General features: G+C 44.4%; 1 protein-coding gene across 1 annotated transcript in view; it reads left to right on the top strand.

Annotated features, from left to right (window-relative positions):
• Nucleotides 1-22056, top strand: part of LOC119966916 (dynein heavy chain 14, axonemal-like) — a 1122002-nt gene that overhangs the window by 182181 nt on the left and 917765 nt on the right. Inside the window, exons 6-7 of the mRNA XM_038798874.1 lie at nt 3545-3681; nt 15284-15445. Coding sequence (XP_038654802.1) covers nt 3545-3681; nt 15284-15445 — 299 coding nt within the window. The remainder of the gene's footprint in view (nt 1-3544; nt 3682-15283; nt 15446-22056) is intronic.

The following is a 22056-nucleotide window of genomic DNA, read 5'->3' as shown; positions in this document are numbered from 1 at the left end:
GATTACTTCGTGCCGCTGGGGAGCTGGAAGCACGGGCCCTTTTAGCGAGGCACACTCTTGCGTAATGGCCTTTCCGCCCGCAGCTGCTGTCGGTCGCGTTGCGGGCCGGGCAGTGCTGCCGCGGGTGCTGGTTCTGGCCGCAGAAATGGCAGGCTGGAGCAGCATAGTAGCTGGGTGGGGCAGCATGGTGGCTGGGCGGCCGCGTAGCACAGGCCTGGGGAAGTCGCTGGTCGGGGGCCCATGATTGGGTCGCGGGGTCCGCGGGGAACGAGTTAAGGCTGCGGAAGGAGACCTCCATCATGGTAGCAGCTTCCACAGTCGTTTCTAAGTCCTGGGCCCCCTTTTCCAGCAGTCGTTGGCGCACATAATTAGATCTGAGGCCCGCTACAAAAACATCACATACCGCCAATTCCCTGTGTTCAGCCGCGGTAACCGCTCGGTAATTACAGTCATTGGACAAATTATTGATTTCCCTTAGAAATTCGGCGAGTGATTCTGTAGGCCGCTGGCGGCGAGTCGTGAACACATGGCGTGCGTAAACTTCGTTAATGGGCCTCACATATATCTTATCGAGTACTGCTAGCGCTGCAGTATATGAACCGGCCGAGTTTAGTCGTGTAGAGATTCTGTGGCTCACCCTCGCGTGCAGTAGACTCAACTTCTGTTCCTCTGTCGTTTCGGCTGTGCTCGCTTCTGCCAGGTAGGCCTTGAAGCACCGCAGCCAGTGGGAGAAGATCTCTTTAGCCTCTGCATCCTGCGGGTCGAGTTCCAGGCGTCCAGGCTTGAGTGCTGATTCCATGATCGATCTTGCTGTTCATAAGTCGATTAAATTGATGGAACCATCAATTCACCAGACACGTGTTTCCGATATGAATATAGGCTTTAATCGACTTACTACAGAGCCAGCCTGTTACCCGTTGATGAACTCTCAGTGAACTGCAGGCTGACTCTGGACAAGGGTATTTATACAGCAGCACTAGGGGGAGGAGTCGTGGGCAGAGCCAAGGGTGGAGCCCTGTACAATCTCCTGAGCATTCCCAGAGGTACTCCCCCTAGTGTTGGATAACGCTACTGCGTTTACAAAGACATATTGTGAATTATCATATTATATTCACCACACCGATGTATCTTTTTGTAGTGTGGTAAACCATGTGATTGTATTGTCTGGTCTGTACTGTATCATACATGCCTGGCTTGTCCAGGTTGGCTCCGCCTGTGGCTCCTCCCCTCGGGGCTTCTGAATAAAAGTGGCAAGTCTCCGCCTCCGGCCTCAGTTCGGGTCCAGAGGTTGGAGGCTTGCTGTTTAGTGTATTAAAGCCTCAGTTAACTTTATCAATTCGTCGTGTATTAGAACATAGAACAGTACAGCACAGAACAGGCTCTTCGGCCCTCAATGTTGTGCCGAGCCATGATCACCCTACTCAAACCCACGTACCCACCCTATACCCGTAACCCAACAACCCCCCCTTAACCTTACTTTTATTAGGACACTACGGGTAATTTATCATGGCCAATCCACCTAACCCACACATCTTTGGACTGTGGGAGGAAACCGGAGCACCCGGAGAAAACCTACGCACACAGGGGGAGGACGTGCAGACTCCACACAGACAGTGACCCAGCCGGGAATCGAACCTGGGACCCTGGAGCTGTGAAGCATTTATGCTAACCACCATGCTACCCTGCTGCCCTGAATTATTATTGATGGTGTATCATGTAGCCAGTGATCTCCTCATAATGTATCAAATCAGAAACTGCAGGCTGTAGAATGCTCTATAAATCAACAGGCAGAGGAAGAGAGAGAGAGGATTAAAGCTGCTTCATGCCCGGAACACTTTACAGCAAACACAAAATGGAATTCTTCTCAAGACCCGCCTTCCTTCTGTAACTTTCTGTCTGGCCCCACCAATCACAGGCCTCAATAGGATAAGGCTGCTATTTGTACATTTCCCCGATTGGATGCTTGCCAAGTCTACCAAATTAACATCACCAATTGTGCCACATAACATAGAATTTACAGTGCAGAAGGAGGCCATTCGGCCCATCAAGTCTGCACCAGCTCCTGGAAAAAGCACTCCACCCAAGGTTAACACCTCCACCCTATCCCAGTAACCCCACCCAACACTAAGGGCAATTTTGGACACTAAGGGCAATTTATCATGTCCAATCCACCTAACTTGCACATCTTTGGACTGTGGGAGGAAACCGGAGCACCCGGAGGAAACCCATGCACACACGGGGAGGATGTGCAGAATCCGCACAGACAGTGACCCAAGCCGGAATTGAACCTGGGACCCTGGAGCTGTGAAGCGATTGTGCTATCCACAATGCTACCGTGCTGCCCAAAGGGGATGTCTTGGCCTGGTCCAGCATGGTAGCACAGTGGTTAGCACACTTGCTTCACAACTCCAGGGTTCTGGGTTCGATTCCTGGCTTGGGTCACTGTCTGTGTGGAATCTGCACGTTCTCCCCGTGTCTGCGTGGGTTTCCTCCGGGTGCTCCGGTTTCCTCCCACAGTCCAAAGATGTGCTGTTAGGTGGATTGGCCGTGCTAAATTGCCCTTAATGTCCAAAAAAGGTAACTTGGGGTTACGGGATAGGGTGGAAGTGTAGGAATCGGGTGGAGGTGTGGGCTTGGATAGGGTGCTCTTTCCAAGGGCCGGTGTAGACTCGATGGGCCAAATGGCCTCCTTCTGCACTGTAAATTGTAAATTCTATAATGGGGGTTCCAACTCTGCCTAAAATCATTGAATCTGCTGAAAATTCTTTCAACTTGTGCATTCCAGATCATGACAACTGGCAACATAAGAAGTATTGCTTCACACATTTTCTCGACTGAGTTGTACTGCAGTCTGAATGCGCACCCAATGCCTGTGTCTATATATTTACATTGTGTATTTATGTGTCTCCTATGGTTTATTTTCATGTTTGGAATGATCTGTCTGGACTGTACGCAGAACAATCCTTTTAGCTGTACCTCGGTACACGTGACAATAAAACAAATCCAAATCCAGATTAGGGCTGTTTAGCACAGGGCTAAATCACTGGCTTTGAAAGCAGACCAAGGCAGGCCAGCAGCACAGTTTGATTCCCATACCAGCCTCCCCGAACAGGCGCTGGAATGTGGCGACTAGGGGCTTTTCACAGTAACTTCATTGCAGCCCACTCGTGACAATAAGCGATTTTCATTTTCATTTCATTTCATTTTGAAAGGGAATTAGATAAATGCATGAAGGGTAAATAAGTGCAGTGCTTTTGGAGAAAGCACAGGGCAGTGTAACTGAATCGATAGCTCATTTTAGGAACTGCTATATATGGGCTGAATTATATTGTATTATTTCTATTATAATCCAAATCGCTGCTTCCTCCTTTACCTTGCCTATTCTTTTAATCTTTCCAACCTTGAGTATGTCGAACCTTGACTCATGTGGCTTTCACAATGAATTGTGCAGCACTGCAATTGTGTTTCCTCTAGGAGCACTGTTATTTTTCTATAGATATGTCTAGTTTGCTGTATGATCCTGACACGATACTGTTTCCATTAGATCCAGAGGATGATTATGATGATGGTGCTCGGAACCATATCTTGAGACTGTGGGATGCACTTGGCTGGCATACAGAATTACAAAACTATGGACCAGGATTAAAAGCTTATCAAAACATTAAGAAACACCAACTTCAGGTACACCTCATGAGATTTTATTGATATCTCTGTTATGGAATTCCTCTTCTGCAGAATCAAAGTTAGGTATATCATCATATTTTGTACTGGGGCTGGATTCTCTGCCTCCTGCTGGCAACAGCAGGTTTCCTGATCCGGCGGAGAAATGAGTGTCAGGCAAGCAATGGCGCCGATCACGTTCCGATGCTTCAGTCTCCTGCCGCGGCCTCAGTGAACTTTGTGCCCTGTGCTGGTGGCACCGTTTTAAACTGTGATTTGCATGGATTTAATTCTCATTTATGGGCTGGATGCCTGAATCTCCACCCCTTCACAATGCTTCAGCCCTCACAGGCAGGAGTCACACAGGTATGAATTGGTGCAAGCATTTACAAGCGTGGTCCAGGCGCCCTGGCCGTTGAGGGGGTGCAAGGAGGGAAGTGAACTTTGTAAACTTGCTGGTCTTGCTGGGAGGGGGATGGGGGCGGGGGGGGGGGGGGGGGGGGGGGGTTGGCGAAGGGGGGGTGTATGCTTGATCCCCTGGGAGTAGCGAGGAATGACTTTGTGACACGTCTGTGGAATCTGGGCAGTGGCGGATTGGCCAGGGTGTCAGCTTGCCCAATGGCAAGTGGGCCTCTGATGAAGTGGGCCCCCTATATCAAATAAAAATGCAATAAAGAAACAAACACAGACAACTGTTTTAGTAATAAAAAGGAATAAGAAAACAAAGAGAACAGGACACAAATAAGCAGTGCATGAAAAGGAACGAAGCAGGGGAGGTAGTGGAAGGATGTGGAATAGGGGGGCCTGGGTCGGGCATAATTAAGGAAATTCCATGTTTTCAGCAAGAGTTTGTGAATTTAAAGATAAAGTTACAATTCATGTTTTGAGATGGTCGGCAACTTCAAAGGATATCAAGCAGTAGTCTTGGTTCAGCCGGTACATCGGTCTGGGGCCCGGAGAGCCAAGAAGGGGCCCGTGAATCTCTGAAGGGCCCTTAAAACTTATAATTAATTAGATAAATAAATCTCAAACTTCTTTCCTGAGATTTATATTCTAACTTAATAAAATATAATTGTTTTTAAAAAGAGCAATACCAAATAAAAATGCAATAAAGAAACAAACAAATAATCACTCAGTGTATGAAGGAACGAAGCAGTGTTAAACGGATGTGAAAAGGAGTGGGGGGGGGGGGGGGGGGGTGGGCTGGTTCACCCGGGTCGGACATAGTTGGAAATCCACGTTTTCAGCAAGAGTGTGTGAATTTAAAGATAAAGTTACAGTTCGTGATTTGAGATGGTCGGCAACTTGAAAGGATATCAAGCAGTACATAGGGTCGTGAGGTCACCGAAAAGGAGAAGCGGTACCTTTGACCGTGAATCACGAGGTCAAAGATGTGAAGTGATAAGCCATGATCGGTAAACTCAAAGGGTTGCGACTTGTAACACTACACTGGTATCAAACTGGACATGTTAACTTTGGTCGTGGGACCATTCTCAATGTCTTACTATAGTCGGACCAAACTTCTAAGTTTCAACAGTTGTCTCAGTTGCTTGCTGGTGTGAACACTGGACAGTGGATTGTCTCCTCTTCTGAAGCTGCATAGGCCACAGCAGTATTGACTAATGAACATAGACTATTGAAGTGTAAGTAAGTTATTTTATATTTTTTAGCAAGTAGGGGTTTATCTGGCGTTCCTTCAAGTTATTCTTGCAATCATCAATATTCATTTTTCCCAGTGTGAGCTATTTTTAATTAAGTTTTTATTTAAGGAATATTACCCCTACCAGCATGGAAAAGAAAAGCATAAATCTGGGTCACTAAAACGCAAAGAACAAAAAGAAGCAGAAAAGAAGGAATCAACCAAGCGATGCAGGCCTATTACAGAGTTTATAATACCACAAGCACAATCCACATCAATATCCAGTTCTGCAACAAATAATCAAGAAGCAAGAAACAATGCTCATGGTGATGATGCAATGACATGCAAGTTACATGAACAGAGAAGAGCTACTTTGAATGTAGAGACAAATACAAGTGCATCCATTACTAATTAACCCAGGCCTAATATTTCTTCTGGCTTCCTTGTTCCGGTATCTGTATTGCCTGTAGTTGCAACATCTGAACACATAGCTTCAACTAGTGACAGGGAATCAGATATTCCTTCAAGCATAAATGACTTGGTTTCTGAAGCACATCCTGTAAATGAACCTATGCAAGAAAATGAAAGATCAATTACTGGAATCTTCCAATATCCATCACGAGCAAAGCTAAAACAGTTTTTTGCTGAACATCCACTTCAGCCACTTGATGCTCGTTTGTATGAGAGGAAAATTATTAATGACTCAGTCCCAAGAAAATGGCTAACATATAACAAAGAAAATAGATGCTTATATTGTTCATACTGCTTAGCCTTTGAATTTCCCAACACATGTATTCCATCACCCTTTGTACGTGGCTTTAGTGACTACAGGCGTATTAGCCAGAGCTTGACTTTACATGAATCGACAACAACACATGTCAGAAATGCTCAGCAATATATCAGTGTGGTTAATGATGGCACCTTAGATAATTTTTTTGCAGCATCACTAATTAAAAGGAAAGAAGAAGTATTGAAGCAGAGAAGTATTGTCATGAGGATTATAGACATCATAAAGATGTTAGGCAAGTAAGCACTTCCTTTTCGAGGTCACAGAAATGAATCAGCCTACACTCTAGGTAATGAGGTTCTGAATCATGGCAATTTTTTAGCTACAGTGCAGTTGATGGAAAAATATGACCCCACTATGGAATCTCACGTTTCTGCAGTGCAAAACAAGTCTAAACAAAGAATCAAACGATTAGAGCAACAAGGAAAGGCTCAAAGTAAAGGCCGTGGTGAACTTGTTACATACCTGAGTAAAACAACTATAAACATGTTAATCAAAATTATGAAGAATATGATACAAGAAAGAATTAGTCATGAAGTTTCTCAAGCAAAATATTATTCTATTCAGGTTGATTCAACACAAGATAATTCATCCATCAATCAGTTTAGCATTATTATTTGGTATGTGCTTAAAGGTATTATCTGTGAGCGACTACTTTCATTTGTGCCAACTAATGATGGTACAGGACAGGGACTTTTTGATCTATTGATTGAAACATTACAGCATCTTAAAATTGACCCCAAAAATATTTATCTGATAGCACAGATGGCGCTGCAAGCTACCATGGCCAGTATAATGGTTTACAAAGTCAAATTGCTGATGTGGCTGATCAACATGTTCATATATGGTGCTATGCCCATGTCTTGAATTTGGTGATAACTGAAACAACAAAATATTGTGTGCCTGCAGTTTCTTTTTTCAATTTTCTCCAGAATATAGCAACGTTTGTGAAAGCATCATACAAGAGAATGGCTGTATGGATAGAAGTTGTTGGAAAACATCTAGGACAAGAAAAAATGAAACGATTAAAGCTAATTGGTGAGACCAGATGGTCAGGAAAATCCAATGCAGCAACTACTATATTTGGACGTTTTGATGATGCCGCTGCCAGTACTTTCGTAAATCTATTGACATGCTTATCAATGATACAAGATTCAGAAAAGTTTGATGCAAAAACAAAACATGAAGCAAATGTTTTACTTCAAAGTCTTCTCAAGTTTGAAACCATATTGACAGCATTTAATTACTTGCATATATTTGAAACTACAACCCCGTTATCAAGTTATCTACAGACAAGTGGTTTAGATATGTTTACTGCATGGAGTTTGGTAGATTCAGCTACAACAAAGTTGAAGGAACAGACAAGAACATTTAATAACGTTCACAGCAAGGCTTTGGAATTTGTAAATAAATGTAATGACAGGATTTCACAGATGAATATGGATGAAAATCAAACATTGGAAATTGATGCGTTGGAAACAGCATTGCCAGTTAAGAGGCAGAGGAAGAAGAAAAGAATGGCAGATGAGCTTATTGATGATGAAAGAAATTCCTCAGATTCTCTAGCTGATTTTCGAGTAAATGTGTTTAACCTAATAATGGATCGCATTGTCCAGTCACTAGAATCACGCTTTGTACAACACAAACAGTTGTATAAAGATTTGTCCTGCTTGGACCCAGCAAAGTTTAAAACTATTGCAGAGAAGGGCCTTGAAGATGAAGCATTGGAAGGTATTATTAAGCTGTTTCCACAAATCAGCAAAGATCAAGTAATATTGGAATTGTTTTCTTTTGCTTCAAACTTTGATGTATTAAAGCTATTGCTTAATGATGGTGAGAATATGAATTCCACTTGCAACAATTGTAAAATTTGCAGCACTTGCCCATCGTGTGTACTAAAAATTCTGGCATCCAACAGACTTCATGACAAGGCATATGATAACCTTTATGAACTTTATAAAGTCATCTGCACACTATCAGTTACTCAAGTCCAATGTGAGAGGACATTTTCAAAGCTAAAGATCATAAAGACAAGGTTAAGAAATTCGCTGCCTGAGGAGAATTTGGAATCATACATGTTGCTATCCATTGAAAAGGAATTGTCAGATGAATTGGATGCAGAAGCAATTATTGGCAGATTCGCACAATCATCTAGCGAACACAAACGTAGTGGACTGCATGCAATGCTCTATTGTGCTTTTGAACTATCTGTTAATGTGTAAATTGTGCAGTAAACTATTTAAAAATATCAACCAATTACTTAAAATTAAAAAAAAATAAATAAAAAATTCAATTATAACATTCTGTATTTACATTTGGTGTCTACTGCCAGTAATATGTACAGTACATGTACACTGTAATTACTAAGAAATACACATTTTTTCCACAAAAATTTTAATTGTACCCTTTTTTCCATATGTATTTTTGGAAAATTTTATTTGTTTGTTATGAAAATTAAATGATAGCATTGTAGTTGTGGGTGGGCCCCCTTTGTCTCCTGGCAACCAATATTTTTAGACCCAGTCCGCCACTGAATCTGGGTGTCCCTCTTGGGACATAAGTGCCCTCGCTGATACCCCCATTGTTGCTGTAAACCCAACTGCATATGGAATGCAATCTGCGTATTGATTGGGCTAATCAAACTGGTAGCAATGAGATGGAGGAGGATTTCCCGGAATGTATAAAGGATGGATTTTTCGACCAATATGTTCACAAGTTCATAAAATATAGGTGCAGAATTGGGTCATTCAGCCCATCGAGTCTGCTCCGCCATTCTATCATGGCTGATATGCTCCTTATCTGCTACCTATAATGTTACAGGCCAAGAGCTGGATTGTGAGATAAGCCAGAGCATCACGGGGGCAGCACGGTAGCATTGTGGATAGCATAATCGCTTCACAGCTCCAGGGTCCCAGGTTCGATTCCGGCTTGGGTCACTGTCTGTGCGGAGTCTGCACATCCTCCCCGTGTGTGCGTGGGTTTCCTCCGGGTGCTCCGGTTTCCTCCCACAATCCAAAGATGTGCGGGTTAGGTGGATTGGCCATGATAAATTGCCCTTAGTGTCCAAAATTGCCCTTAGTGTTGGGTGGGGTTACTGAGTTATGGGGATAGAGTGGAGGTGTTGACCTTGCGTAGGGGGTAGGGTGCTCTTTCCAAGAGCCGGTGCAGACTCGATGGGCCGAATGGCCTCCTTCTGCATTGTAAAATTCTATGTTCTATGTTCTATCACCTCCCTAGAATACATGATCTAGGAACGGGAGTAGGTAATTTAGCTTCCTGAGTCTAACCCCCTCAATGTGATCATGGCTGATCCTATCCTGGCCTCAACTCCACCATCCTGCCCGTTCTCCATAACCCTTCAACTCATCACCAATTAAAAATCTGTCCAACTCCTCCTTAAATTTATTCACTGTCCCAGCATACTCCGCACTCTGGGGTAGCGAATCCCACAGATTCACAACCCTTTGGGCAAAGTAGCTTTTCCTCAAATCTGTTTTAAATTTGCTACCTTTTATTCTAAGGTTATGACCTCTCATTTTAGAATAGCCCACAAGAGTAAGCATCAGCTCCACGTCTAATTTATCCGTACCTTTTAGTATCTTGTGTACCTCAATTAGATCACCCTTCATTCTTCTGAACTCTTGAGGCTATAGGCCTAAACTGTTAAATCTCTTCTCATATGACAAAAGAAAGGAGCAGTCACTTTATTGGGAGCTTTCTATAGACCCTCCAATAGCAGCAGAGAGATAGAGGAACAGATTGGGCGGCAGATGTTGGAAAGGTGCAGAAGTAACAGAGTTGTCGTCATGGGTAACTTCAACTTCCCTCATACAGACTGAAACCTCCTTACTGCAAATGGAGCAGATTTTGTCAAGTGTGTACAGGAAGGATTCCTGACTCAATATGGAGATAGGCCGACTAGGGGAGAGGCCATATTGGACTTGGTGCTCGGCAACGAACCAGGCCAGGTGTCAGATGTCTCGGTGGGAGATAATTTCGGTGACAGTGACTACAGCTCCTTGACCTTTACCATGGTCATGGAGAGGGATAGGAACAGACAGTATGGGAAGGTATTTAATTGGGGGAGGGGAAATTATTCTGCTATTAGACAGGAGCGGAGGAGCATAAAGTGGGAACAATTGTTCTTGGGGAAATGCACAACAGTAATATTTAAGGAGCACTTACAGCAAGTGCTGGATAGTTTTGTCCCACTGAGATGAGGAAGGAATTGTCAGGTGAAGCAGCCTTGGATGACAAGAGAAGTAGAGATCTAGTCAAGAGGAAGAAGGAAGCTTACGTAAGGTTGAGGAAGCAAGGATCTGGCATGGCTCCAGAGGGTTACAAGGTAGCCAGGAAGGAACGCAAAAATGGACTTAGGAGAGCTGGAAGGGGGCATGAAAAAGCCCTGGCGGGAAGGATTAGGGAAAACCCCAAAGCGTTCTACACTTATGTGAGAAATAAGAGGATGATCAGAGTGAGAGTTGGGCCGATCAGGGATAGTGGAGGGAACTTGTCCCTCAAGTCTAAGGAGATGGGGAGGCCCTAAATGAACATTTTGCTTCAGTATTCACTAGCGAGAGGGACCTTGTTGCTGATGAGAACAGTGTGAACCAGGTTAATAGACTCAAACAGGTTGATATTAAGATGGAGGATGTGCAGGAAGTTTTGAAAAGCATCAGGATAGATAAGTCCCCTGGGCCAGACGGGCTATACCCAAGGTTGCTACGGGAAGCGAGGGAGGAGATTGCTGTGCCGTTGGCGATGATCTTTGCGTCCTCACTCTCCACTGGAGTAGTACCGGATAATTGGAGGGAGGCGAATGTTGTTCCCCTGTTCAAGAAAGGGAATAGGGAAATCCCGAGGAATTACAGACCCATCAGTCTTACGTCTGTGGTGAGCAAAATATTGAAAAGGATTCTGAGAGATAGAATTTATGATTATTTAGAAAAACGTAGTTTGATTAAAGATAGTCAGCATGGCTTTGTGAGGGGCAGGTCATGCCTCACACGCCTCATTGAATTCTTTGAGGATGTGACGAGACACATTGATGAAGGTCGGGCAGTGGATGTGGTGCATATGGATTTCAGTAAGGCATTTGATAAGGTTCCCCATGGTAAGCTCATTCAGAAAGTTAGGGGGCATGGGCTACAGGGAAATTTGGCTGTCTGGATACAGAATTGGCTGGCCGAAAGAAGACAGAGTGGTAGTATATGGAGCGTATTCCGCCTGGAGGTTGGTGACCAGTGGTGTCCCGCAGGGATCTGTTCTGGGACCTCTGCTCTTTGTGGTTTTTATAAATGACTTGGATGAGGAAGTGGAAGGGTGGGTTAGTAAGTTTGCCGATGATACGAAGGTTGGTGGAGTTGTGGATAGTGTTGAGGGCTGTTGCAGGTTACAACAGAACATTGAAATGAAAAAATGAAATGAAAATCGCTTATTGTCACCAGCAGGTTTCAAATGAAGTTACTGTGAAAAGCCCCTAGTCGCCACATTCCGGCGCCTGTTCGGGGAGGCTGGTACGAGAATTGAACCCATGCTGCTGGCCTGCCTTGGTCTGCTTTAAAAGCCAGCTATTTAGCCCTGTGCTAAACCAACCCCTGACATTGACAGGATGTAGAGCAGAGCTGGGAAGTGGCAGATGGAGTTCAACCTTGATAAATGTGAGTGATTCATTTTGGAAGGTAGAATTTGAATGCTGAATACAGGGTTAAAGGCAGGATTCTTGGAAGTGTGGAGGAACAGAGGGATCTTGGGGTTCACATACATAGACCCCTCAAAGTTGCCACCCAGGTTGATAGGGTTGTTTAGAAGGCGTATGGTGTGTTGGCTTTCACTAACAGGGGGATTGAGTTTAAGAGCCGCGAGGTTTTGCTGCAGCTTTATTAAACCCTAGTTTGGCCACACTTAGAATATTGTGTCCAGTTCTGGTCGCCTCATTATAGGAAGGATGTTGATGCTTTGGAGTGGGTACAGAGGAGATTTACCAGGATGCTGCCTGGACTGGAGGGCATGTCTTATGAAGAAAGATTGAGGGAGCTAGGGCTTTTCTCACTGGAGCGAAGATGGAAGAGAGGTGACTTATAGAGGTGTACAAGGTGATGAGAGGCATGGATAGAGTGGATAGCTAGAGACTTTTTCCCAGGGAGGAAATGGCTGCCACGTGGGGACATAATTTTAAGGTGATTGGAGGAAGGTATAGGGGAGATGTCAGAGGAAGGTTCTTTACACTGAGAGTGGTGGGTGTGTGGAATGCATTCCAGCAGAGGTGGTGGAGTCAGAGTCATTAGGGACATTGTTGTGACACTTGGACAGGCAAATGGCAGCAGTAAATTGAAGGGGTATAGGTTAGGTTGATCTTAGATTAGGATAAATGGTTGGCACAACCTCATGGGCTGAAGGGCCTGTAGTGTGCTGTACTGTTCTACACCCCTCATCTCTGGAATCAATCTAGTGAACCTCCTCTGAACTGCCTCCAATGCCACTACATCTTTCCTCAAATAAGGGGACATAAACTGTGAACAATACTCCAGATGCAGTCTTACTAATTCCTTGTATCGTTGCAATAACAGTTCCTTACCTTTATATTCTGTTCCTTTTGCTATAAATGCCAACATTTCATTTTCTTTCCTTATTATCTGCTGTACATGCATGCTCGTTTTCTATGACCCATGCATGAGGACACCCAGATCCCTCTGCATCGGAGCACCCCACAGTATCTCCCCATTTAGATAATAAGTTGCCTTTCCATTTTTTCGACCAAAATGCATGACCTCACACTTATCCACGTTAAACTCCATCTGCCGCATTTTGACCCACTCTCCTAACCTATCTATTTCCATTTATAAGGTTCTTATTTCCTCATTGCAATGTACTGTCACAACTTTTTTGATTTATCTGCAAATTTGGCTGCAGAACCTTCTATCCCTGTATCCAAGTTGTTAATATAGATTGTAAATAGCTGGGGCCCAAGGACCGAACCCTGTGGCACCCCACTAGCTACATCTTGCCATCCAGAAAAAGACCCATTTATCCCGACTCTCTGTCTCCTGTCCGTCAGCCAGCATTTTATCCAAGCTGATAGGTCAACCCTAAGCCCATGTGATCTCACCTTGTGAATTAACCTTCTGTGTGGCACGTTATCAAACGCCTTCCAGAAGTCCAGATATACTACATCTGCAGGATCCCCATTATCCACTTTGCTTGTCAGATCTCCTAAGAGCACAAGGAGATTAGTCAAAGATGATTTGCCCTTCGTGAAACCATGCTGACTCTGACGATAGTGCTTTGGCTTTCCATTGTCCTGATATTAGGTCCTTGATAACTGATTCCAACAATTTTCCAACAACAGATGTTAAACTAACTGGTCTGTTATTTCACACATTCTGCCTCCCTCCCTTTTTGAATAAGGCCGTTACGGTAACATTTTTCCAATTCACTGGAACTTTTCCTGTGTCCTTGGAATTTTGGAATATCATAACCAATGGATCCACTATCTCTGCTGCCACTTCCTTTAACATTCAAGGATGTAAGCCATCAGGCCCTGGGGACTTGTCTGCTCTGAATCCCAAGAGTTTGTTGAGTACCGTTTCCTATTAATGCTGATTGTTCCAAGTTCCACCCTTTCTATTACCTCTGAATTGCCCGTTCCTATAGGAATGGTATTAGTGTCCTTCACCGTGAAAACTGAGGCAAAGTATTGATTTAGCATCTCTGTCGTTTCTGTGTTCCTCACTATTAACTCACCAGTTTCATCTTCCAAGGGGCCAACATTCACCTTCGCGACTCCCTTCCCTTTTATGTACCTGTGGAAGGTTTTGCTATCCTTTTTCATATTCTGCACTAGTTTTTTTTCGTAATTTACTTCAGCTCTTTTTATTACTTTTTTTAGCATCCTTTTCTTTATGTTGAAAGTTTCCCAATCCTCCAGCCTGCCACTGGTCTTTGCAATATGATATAACTTAGTTTTTTTTCCTTTATAGGAACTGGTTTGGCACAGTGGGCTAAACAGCTGGCTTGTAATGCATAACAAGGCCAGCAGCGCGGGTTCAATTCCCGTACCGGCCTCCCCGAACAGGTGCCAGAATGTGGCGACTAGGGGCTTTTCACAGTAGCTTCATTGAAGCCTACTCGTGACAATAAGCGATTATTATTATGATGTCCTTGACCTCCATGTTTAGCCATAGATTTTTTTTACATCTCTTCCCATTTCTCTTCTTCACTGGGATATATTTTAGTTGTGAGGAATTGAGGATCTCCTTAAATAACTGCCACTGCTCATCAACTGTCCTCCCTTTTAGCCTTCCTGCTCAGTCTATACAGGCCAAATCTGACCTTCAGCCTATGTAATTTCCTTTGCTCAATTTCACAACACTACCAAATCGAGAGTGGCCTTCTCCTTGGTTGGTTCCCCAACATACTGTTCCAGGAAACAATCTTTAATGCATTCAATGAACTCTGCCTCCAGGCTACCCTTGCCAATTTGATTCCTCCAGTCAATGTGCACATTAAAATCGCCCTTTATTATTGCCGTACCTTTCTTGCAAGCCCCCAGTATTTCCTGGCTTATACTGTGCCCCACTGTGGAACTACTGTTTGGGCACCTACAGATTACTCCTCCCAAGGATTTCTTTCCACGTCATGGAACCAACTAGAGACCAGGCTATCCTGGACTGGGTATTGTACAATGAGAGAGAATTAATTAACAATGTTGTGGTGCGAGATCCTTCAGGGAAGAGTGACCAGAATATGATAGAATTCTTCATTAAGATGGAGAGTGACACAGTTAAGTCTGAGACTAGGGTCCTGAACTTAAAGAAAGCTAACTTTGATGGTATGAGACATACATTGGTGAGAATAAGATGGCAAATGATACTTAAGGTGTTGACTGTGGATAGGCAATGACAAATGTTTAAAGAACATGTGGCTGAACGTCACCATGGGCAGCACAGTAGCATAGTGGTTAGCACTATGCAGTAAGCGGGGTAGGAAACTTGAAGTGGTTCTACCTTCCTCCTGTTTATAAAGTTGGGAAAATGCAGGTTGGTCAAATGTCCTATTCTGTGCTGTAAATTTTTTTGTATTTCTCCTGCAGTGTGAGGCTTGATGCCTGTGCTAACATGCCTCTGCTCTTACCACCTCTGCCATTACAATTGCACAAAGTAGTGTATAATACAGTGATGTCTGTCTTTCCACTGCAGCATTCAACACCAGAAGATAGGGGAGAATTTGAATACTGTCTGATTCGAAGTCGGAATGACCCACGAGCTCCCTATAATCCTTATGATCTGCAAATTGTTTGTGCGAGTGAAGCTAAATCTTACAAACAGTACTGGACAATCAGTGCATCTTACGTTTCCAAGGTAACAGAAACAACTCATTACCTTCATTGCAGCCTTTGATCTGTCAACAGGCGCACAGCTTATTGTTTGGGCACTTTCTTCTTTTTACATAAAGCTGTTTAGAAAGGAACGATTGCAAAATATCAAGTGAAAAAAATCTGCAAATGCTAGAAATTCAAAATGAGCACGACTGCAAGCAGAGGCGTGGATCTAACTGGGCAGTCCTTTGAAAGCAGAACAGAGTCGCACCCCAGCACCAAACCAGGAACCAAAATAACCCACTTTTCTGCATGACCCTCAAATGAAAAATGACCACCAATATTTCACTTTTGTAACTTTTACTTTAACACGAATCAGAACCAAAGCAAATTCCCCATGAATCAACAGGCAAATTAAACTTCAGATAAAAAGGTAAATTTCATTTGAAATGGGCAATAAAACAAAGATTTGCTTTGTGCACACACAGGCACCCACACCATTCCCTGCAGACATGCAGTAACATTTGCAATTGCCAAAGTCTCTAATTCCGGCATTGATATGTATGAGATCTCTCAGTTATCCACACAATTTATTCAGCTCTCGTTGAGTCATGTTCACTGGTAGCCGTAGCCATATTCCATCTGAGATTCCCAGAGACGGTCATCACCCACATGGCACAGTTCTGCACGCACCTGATGGCTCAGACCCCCAGAGACTCCTTTATTCCAATACCTTTAATAAACCCCATTAAATGGTCTGCTCAACTCTGGCAAAGCTGAAGCAGCGGCAGTAAAACTATACAATTCCAATCCAGGCTCTGTCCTGTCTTACACTTTCTGTCCTGGTTATCGATGTTACACCCATGCAGCTCCTTGTAAAGGTGCCTTCTTTGCCCCTCTCTATGCTGCTGTTATCTCTTGTTCTTTACAGCAGTAGATTATCTGGCCTATGGCACAAAAGAACAGTGAGGATATAATGGAGCTGTATAAAACACTGGTTCGGCCTCAGCTGGAGTACTGTAAACAGTTCTGCTCACCACACTATAGGGAGGAAGTGATTGCAGTAGAAAAGTTGCAGAGGAGATTTGCCAGGCTGCTGTCTGGGCTCGAGCGTTTCAGCTATCGAGAGAGGCTGGTTAGGCTGGTGTTGTTTCCCTTAGAGCAGAGAAAGCTAAGAGCGGACCTTATTAAGGAGTATAAAATGATGAGGGGCATAGATATGTAGATAGGAAACATTTTCCTTTAGTAGAGGGGTCAATAATCAGGGGACAAAGATATTAGGTGAGGGGTAGGAGATTTAGAGGGGATTGAAGGAAGAGCTTTTCACCGAGGCTGGTGGGAATTTGGAACTCGCTGCTTGAAAGGGAGAGGCAGGAATCCTCACAACATTTAAGAAGCATTTAGATGAGCATCTGAAACGCCATAGCATACAAGGCTATGGACTAAGTGCTGTAAAATGGGACGAGAACAGGGTGGTGTGTGATGACTGGTATAGGTAGGTGTGTGGTGACTGGTATCGGTAGGTGTGTGGTGACTGGTATAGGTAGGTGTGTGATGACTGGTATAGGTAGGTGTGTGGTGACTGGTATAGGTAGGTGTGTGATGACTGGTATAGGTAGGTGTGTGGTGACTGGTATAGGTAGGTGTGTGGTGACTGGTATAGGTAGGTGTCTGATGACTGGTAAAGGTAGGTGTGTGATGACTGGTATAGGTAGGTGTGTGATGACTGGTATAGGTAGGTGTCTGATGACTGTTATAGGTAGGTGTGTGATGACTGGTATAGGTAGGTGTGTGATGACTGGTATAGGTAGGTGTGTGATGACTGGTATAGGTAGGTGTGTGATGACTGGTATAGGTAGGTGTGTGATGACTGGTATAGGTAGGTGTGTGATGATTGGCATAGGTAGGTGTGTTTTGACTGGTATAGGTAGGTGTCTGATGACTGTTATAGGTAGGTGTGTGATGACTGGTATAGGTAGGTGTGTGATGACTGGTATAGGTAGGTGTCTGATGACTGTTATAGGTAGGTGTGTGATGACTGGTATAGGTAGGTGTGTGATGACTGTTATAGGTAGGTGTGTGATGACTGGTATATGTAGGTGTCTGATGACTGGTATAGGTAGGTGTGTGATGACTGTTATAGAACATAGAACGATACAGCGCAGTACAGGCCCTTCGTCCCTCGATGTTGCACCGACATGGAAAAAATCTAAAGGCCATCTAACCTACACTATGCCCTTATCATCCATATGCTTATCCAATAAATTTTTAAATGCCCTCATGTTGGCGTGTTCACTACTGTTGCAGGTAGGGCATTCCACGGCCTCACCACTCTTTGCGTAAAAAACCCACCTCTGACCTCTGTCCTATATCTATTACCCCTCAATTTAAGGCTATGTCCCCTCGTGCTAGCCACCTCCATCCGCGGGAGAAGGCTCTCGCTGTCCACCCTATCTAACCCTCTGATCATTTTGTATGCCTCTATTAAGTCACCTCTTAACCTTCTTCTCTCTAACGAAAACAACCTCAAGTCCATCAGCCTTTCCTCAAAAGATTTTCCCTCCATACCAGGCAACATCCTGGTAAATCTCCTCTGCACCCGTTCCAAAGCTTCCACGTCCTTCCTATAATGAGGCGACCAGAACAGTACGCAATACTCCAAATGCGGCCTTACTAGAGTTTTGTACAACTGCAACATGACCTCATGGCTCCGGAAATCAATCCCTCTACCAATAAAGGCCAACACACCATAGGCCTTCTTCACAACCCTATCAACCTGGGTGGCAACTTTCAGGGATCTATGTACATGAACACCGAGATCCCTCTGCTCATCCACACTACCAAGAATTTTACCATTAGCCAAATATTCCGCATTTCTGTTATTCTTTCCAAAGTGAATCGCCTCACACTTCTCCACATTAAACTCCATTTGCCACCTCTCAGCCCAGCTCTGCAGCTTATCTATGTCCCTCTGTAACCTGCAACATCCTTCCGCACTGTCTACAACTCCACCGACTTTAGTGTCGTCTGCAAATTTACTCACCCATCCTTCTGCGCCCTCCTCTAGGTCATTTATAAAAATGACAAACAGCAACGGCCCCAGAACAGATCCTTGTGGTACGCCACTATTATAGGTAGTTGTGTGATGAGTGGAATAGGTAGGCGCGTGATGACTGGTATAGGTAGGTGGCTGATGACTGGTATAGGTAGGCGCGTGATGACTGGTATAGGTAGGTGTGTGATGACTGGTATAGGTAGGTGTGTGATGACTGGTATAGGTAGGTGTGTGATGACTGGTATAGGTAGGTGTGTGATGACTGGTATAGGTAGGTGTGTGATGACTGGTATAGGTAGGTGTGTGATGACTGGTATAGGTAGGTGTGTGATGACTGGTATAGGTAGGTGTGTGATGACTAGTATAGGTAGGTGTGTGATGACTGGTATAGGTAGGTGTGTGATGACTGTTATAGGTAGGTGTGTGATGACTGGTATAGGTAGGTGTCTGATGACTGTTATAGGTAGGTGTGTGATGACTGGTATAGGTAGGTGTGTGATGACTGGTATAGGTAGGTGTGTGATGACTGGTATAGGTAGGTGTGTGATGACTGGTATAGGTAGGTGTGTGATGACAGGTATAGGTAGGTGTGTGATGACTGTTATAGGTAGGTGTGTGATGACTGGTATAGGTAGGTGTGTGATGACTGTTATAGGTAGGTGTGTGATGACTGGTATAGGTAGGTGTGTGGTGACTGTTATAGGTAGGTGTGTGATGACTGGTATAGGTAGGTGTGTGATGACTGGTATAGGTAGGTGTGTGATGACTGGTATAGGTAGGTGTGTGATGACTGGTATAGGTAGGTGTGTGATGACAGGTATAGGTAGGTGTGTGATGACTGTTATAGGTAGGTGTGTGATGACTGGTATAGGTAGGTGTGTGATGACTGTTATAGGTAGGTGTGTGATGACTGGTATAGGTAGGTGTGTGATGACTGTTATAGGTAGGCGTGTGATGACTGGTATAGGTAGGCGTGTGATGACTGTTATAGGTAGGTGTGTGATGACTGTTATAGGTAGGTGTGTGATGACTGGTATAGGTAGGTGTCTGATGACTGTTATAGGTAGGTGTGTGATGACTGTTATAGGTAGGTGTGTGATGACTGGTATAGGTAGGTGTGTGATGACTGTTATAGGTAGGTGTGTGATGACTGGTATAGGTAGGTGTGTGATGAGTGGTATAGGTAGGCGTGTGATGACTGTTATAGGTAGGTGTGTGATGACTGTTATAGGTAGGTGTGTGATGACTGTTATAGGTAGGCATGTGATGACTGTTATAGGTAGGTGTGTGATGACTGGTATAGGTAGGCGTGTGATGACTGGTATAGGTAGGTGTGTGATGAGTGGAATAGGTAGGTGTGTGATGACTGGTATAGGTAGGTGTGTGATGCCTGGTATAGGTAGGTGTGTGATGACTGTTATAGGTAGGTGCGTGATGACTGGTATAGGTAGGTGTGTGGTGACTGGTATAGGTAGGTGTGTGATGACTGGTATAGGTAGGTGTGTGGTGACTGTTATAGGTAGGTGCGTGATGACTGGTATAGGTAGGTGTGTGATGACTGGTATAGGTAGGTGTGTGGTGACTGTTATAGGTAGGTGTGTGATGACTGGTATAGGTAGGTGTGTGATGCCTGGTATAGGTAGGTGTGTGATGACTGTTATAGGTAGGTGTGTGATGACTGTTATAGGTAGGTGTGTGATGACTGGTATAGGTAGGTGTGTGATGACTGTTATAGGTAGGTATGTGATGACTGGTATAGGTAGGTGTGTGATGACTGGTATAGGTAGGTGTGTGATGACTGGTATAGGTAGGTGTGTGATGACTGGTATAGGTAGGCGTGTGATGACTGGTATAGGTAGGTGTGTGATGACTGGTATAGGTAGGTGTGTGATGACTGGTATAGGTAGGTGTGTGATGACTGGTATAGGTAGGTGTGTGATGACTGGTATAGGTAGGTGTGTGATGACTGTTATAGGTAGGTGTGTGATGACTGGTATAGGTAGGTGTGTGATGACTGGTATAGGTAGGTGTGTGATGACTGGTATAGGTAGGTGTGTGATGACTGGTATAGGTAGGTGTGTGATGACTGGTATAGGTAGGTGTGTGATGACTGGTATAGGTAGGTGTGTGATGACTGGTATAGGTAGGTGTGTGATGACTGGTATAGGTAGGTGTGTGATGACTGGTATAGGTAGGTGTGCGATGACTGGTATAGGTAGGTGTGTGATGACTGGTATAGGTAGGTGCGTGATGACTGGTATAGGTAGGTGTGTGATGACTGGTATAGGTAGGTGTGTGATGACTGGTATAGGTAGGTGTGTGATGACTGGTATAGGTAGGTGTGTGATGACTGGTATAGGTAGGTGTGTGATGACTGGTATAGGTAGGTGTGTGATGACTGGTATAGGGAGGTATGTGATGACTGGTATAGGTAGGTGTGTGATGACTGGTATCGGTAGGTGTGTGATGACTGTTATAGGTAGGCGTGTGATGACTGGTATAGGTAGGTGTGTGATGACTGGTATAGGTAGGTGTGTGATGACTGGTATAGGTAGGTGTGTGATGACTGGTATAGGTAGGTGTGTGATGACTGGTATAGGTAGGCATGTGATGACTGGTGCAGATACAATGGGCTGACAGATCTCTATGACTGATGGCCATGGAAAGCTTGTGCATGTACTGGCTGGTGATTGACTGCACATAAGCAGTTGCTGTATTACCCTTGGATCCAGGCCGTAAACAGCGATGCTCAAACACACATGTGCAGTTTGTTTCTTTTTATTTATTTATATTGGCAGCCAGCTCTGTTCTTGCACAGAAGAAAATAAAAGAAAATGAAACAACGTGAAAAGGAAGGTCAGGTAACCTCGAAGAGAATGCCTTTCTCCAGAAAGTTGCACAAGAAGCAGGATGGGAGCTCGGGGAGCAGGTTCCAAAGAAAAGAAGAAAGCCCCAAAAACCGGGGGGGGGGGGGGGGGGGGGGGGGGGGGGGGGGGGGGGGGGGGGGGGGGGGGGGGGGGGGCAAAAAGAGGCCTCAGAAAGATGTTCAAGTCAAGGGACATGGAATCAGGAACCAATCCTGAGCAGTGGAACTGAAAGTAAGGAGCAGAAGGAAAGTGTCAGAGCCCACACCCACTGGAGACGTACAGGGTGGGTCCCTTGCAGAATATGGGCTCCCTGCTAAGCAGGCAGGGGAAACTGAATTAAAAATGTGTATAACCTCTGCCTTCTCAGATCCAGTTCCGTACTACCGGGAGCAATGTACCTTAAGCCGTGCAAATAAAAGTTTGTTTTGTTTGTTACAACTCGGTGTGGATTCCCCATGTCATCATAAAACTGGCGAGGTGTAAACTAGTTTGCTGTCAACGATGCGGCGCTGCCGGTTCAGCCACCACCCTGCGTGTGAGAAACCTCGTTGGAGCTTTGCCTTCTGGGTTTGACCGGGGATTGGATTAGATTGGATTTGTTTGTTGTCACGTGTACCGAGGTACAGTGCAAAGTATTTTTCTGCGAGCAGCTCAACAGATTATTAAGTACATGGGAAGAAAATGGAATAAAAGAAAATACATAATAGGGCAACACAAGGTATACAATGTAAC

Source organism: Scyliorhinus canicula, chromosome 6 (genome assembly GCF_902713615.1).
Source record: "Scyliorhinus canicula chromosome 6, sScyCan1.1, whole genome shotgun sequence".
NCBI lineage: Eukaryota > Metazoa > Chordata > Chondrichthyes > Carcharhiniformes > Scyliorhinidae > Scyliorhinus > Scyliorhinus canicula.
This window is presented reverse-complemented; position numbering and strand designations above follow the sequence as displayed.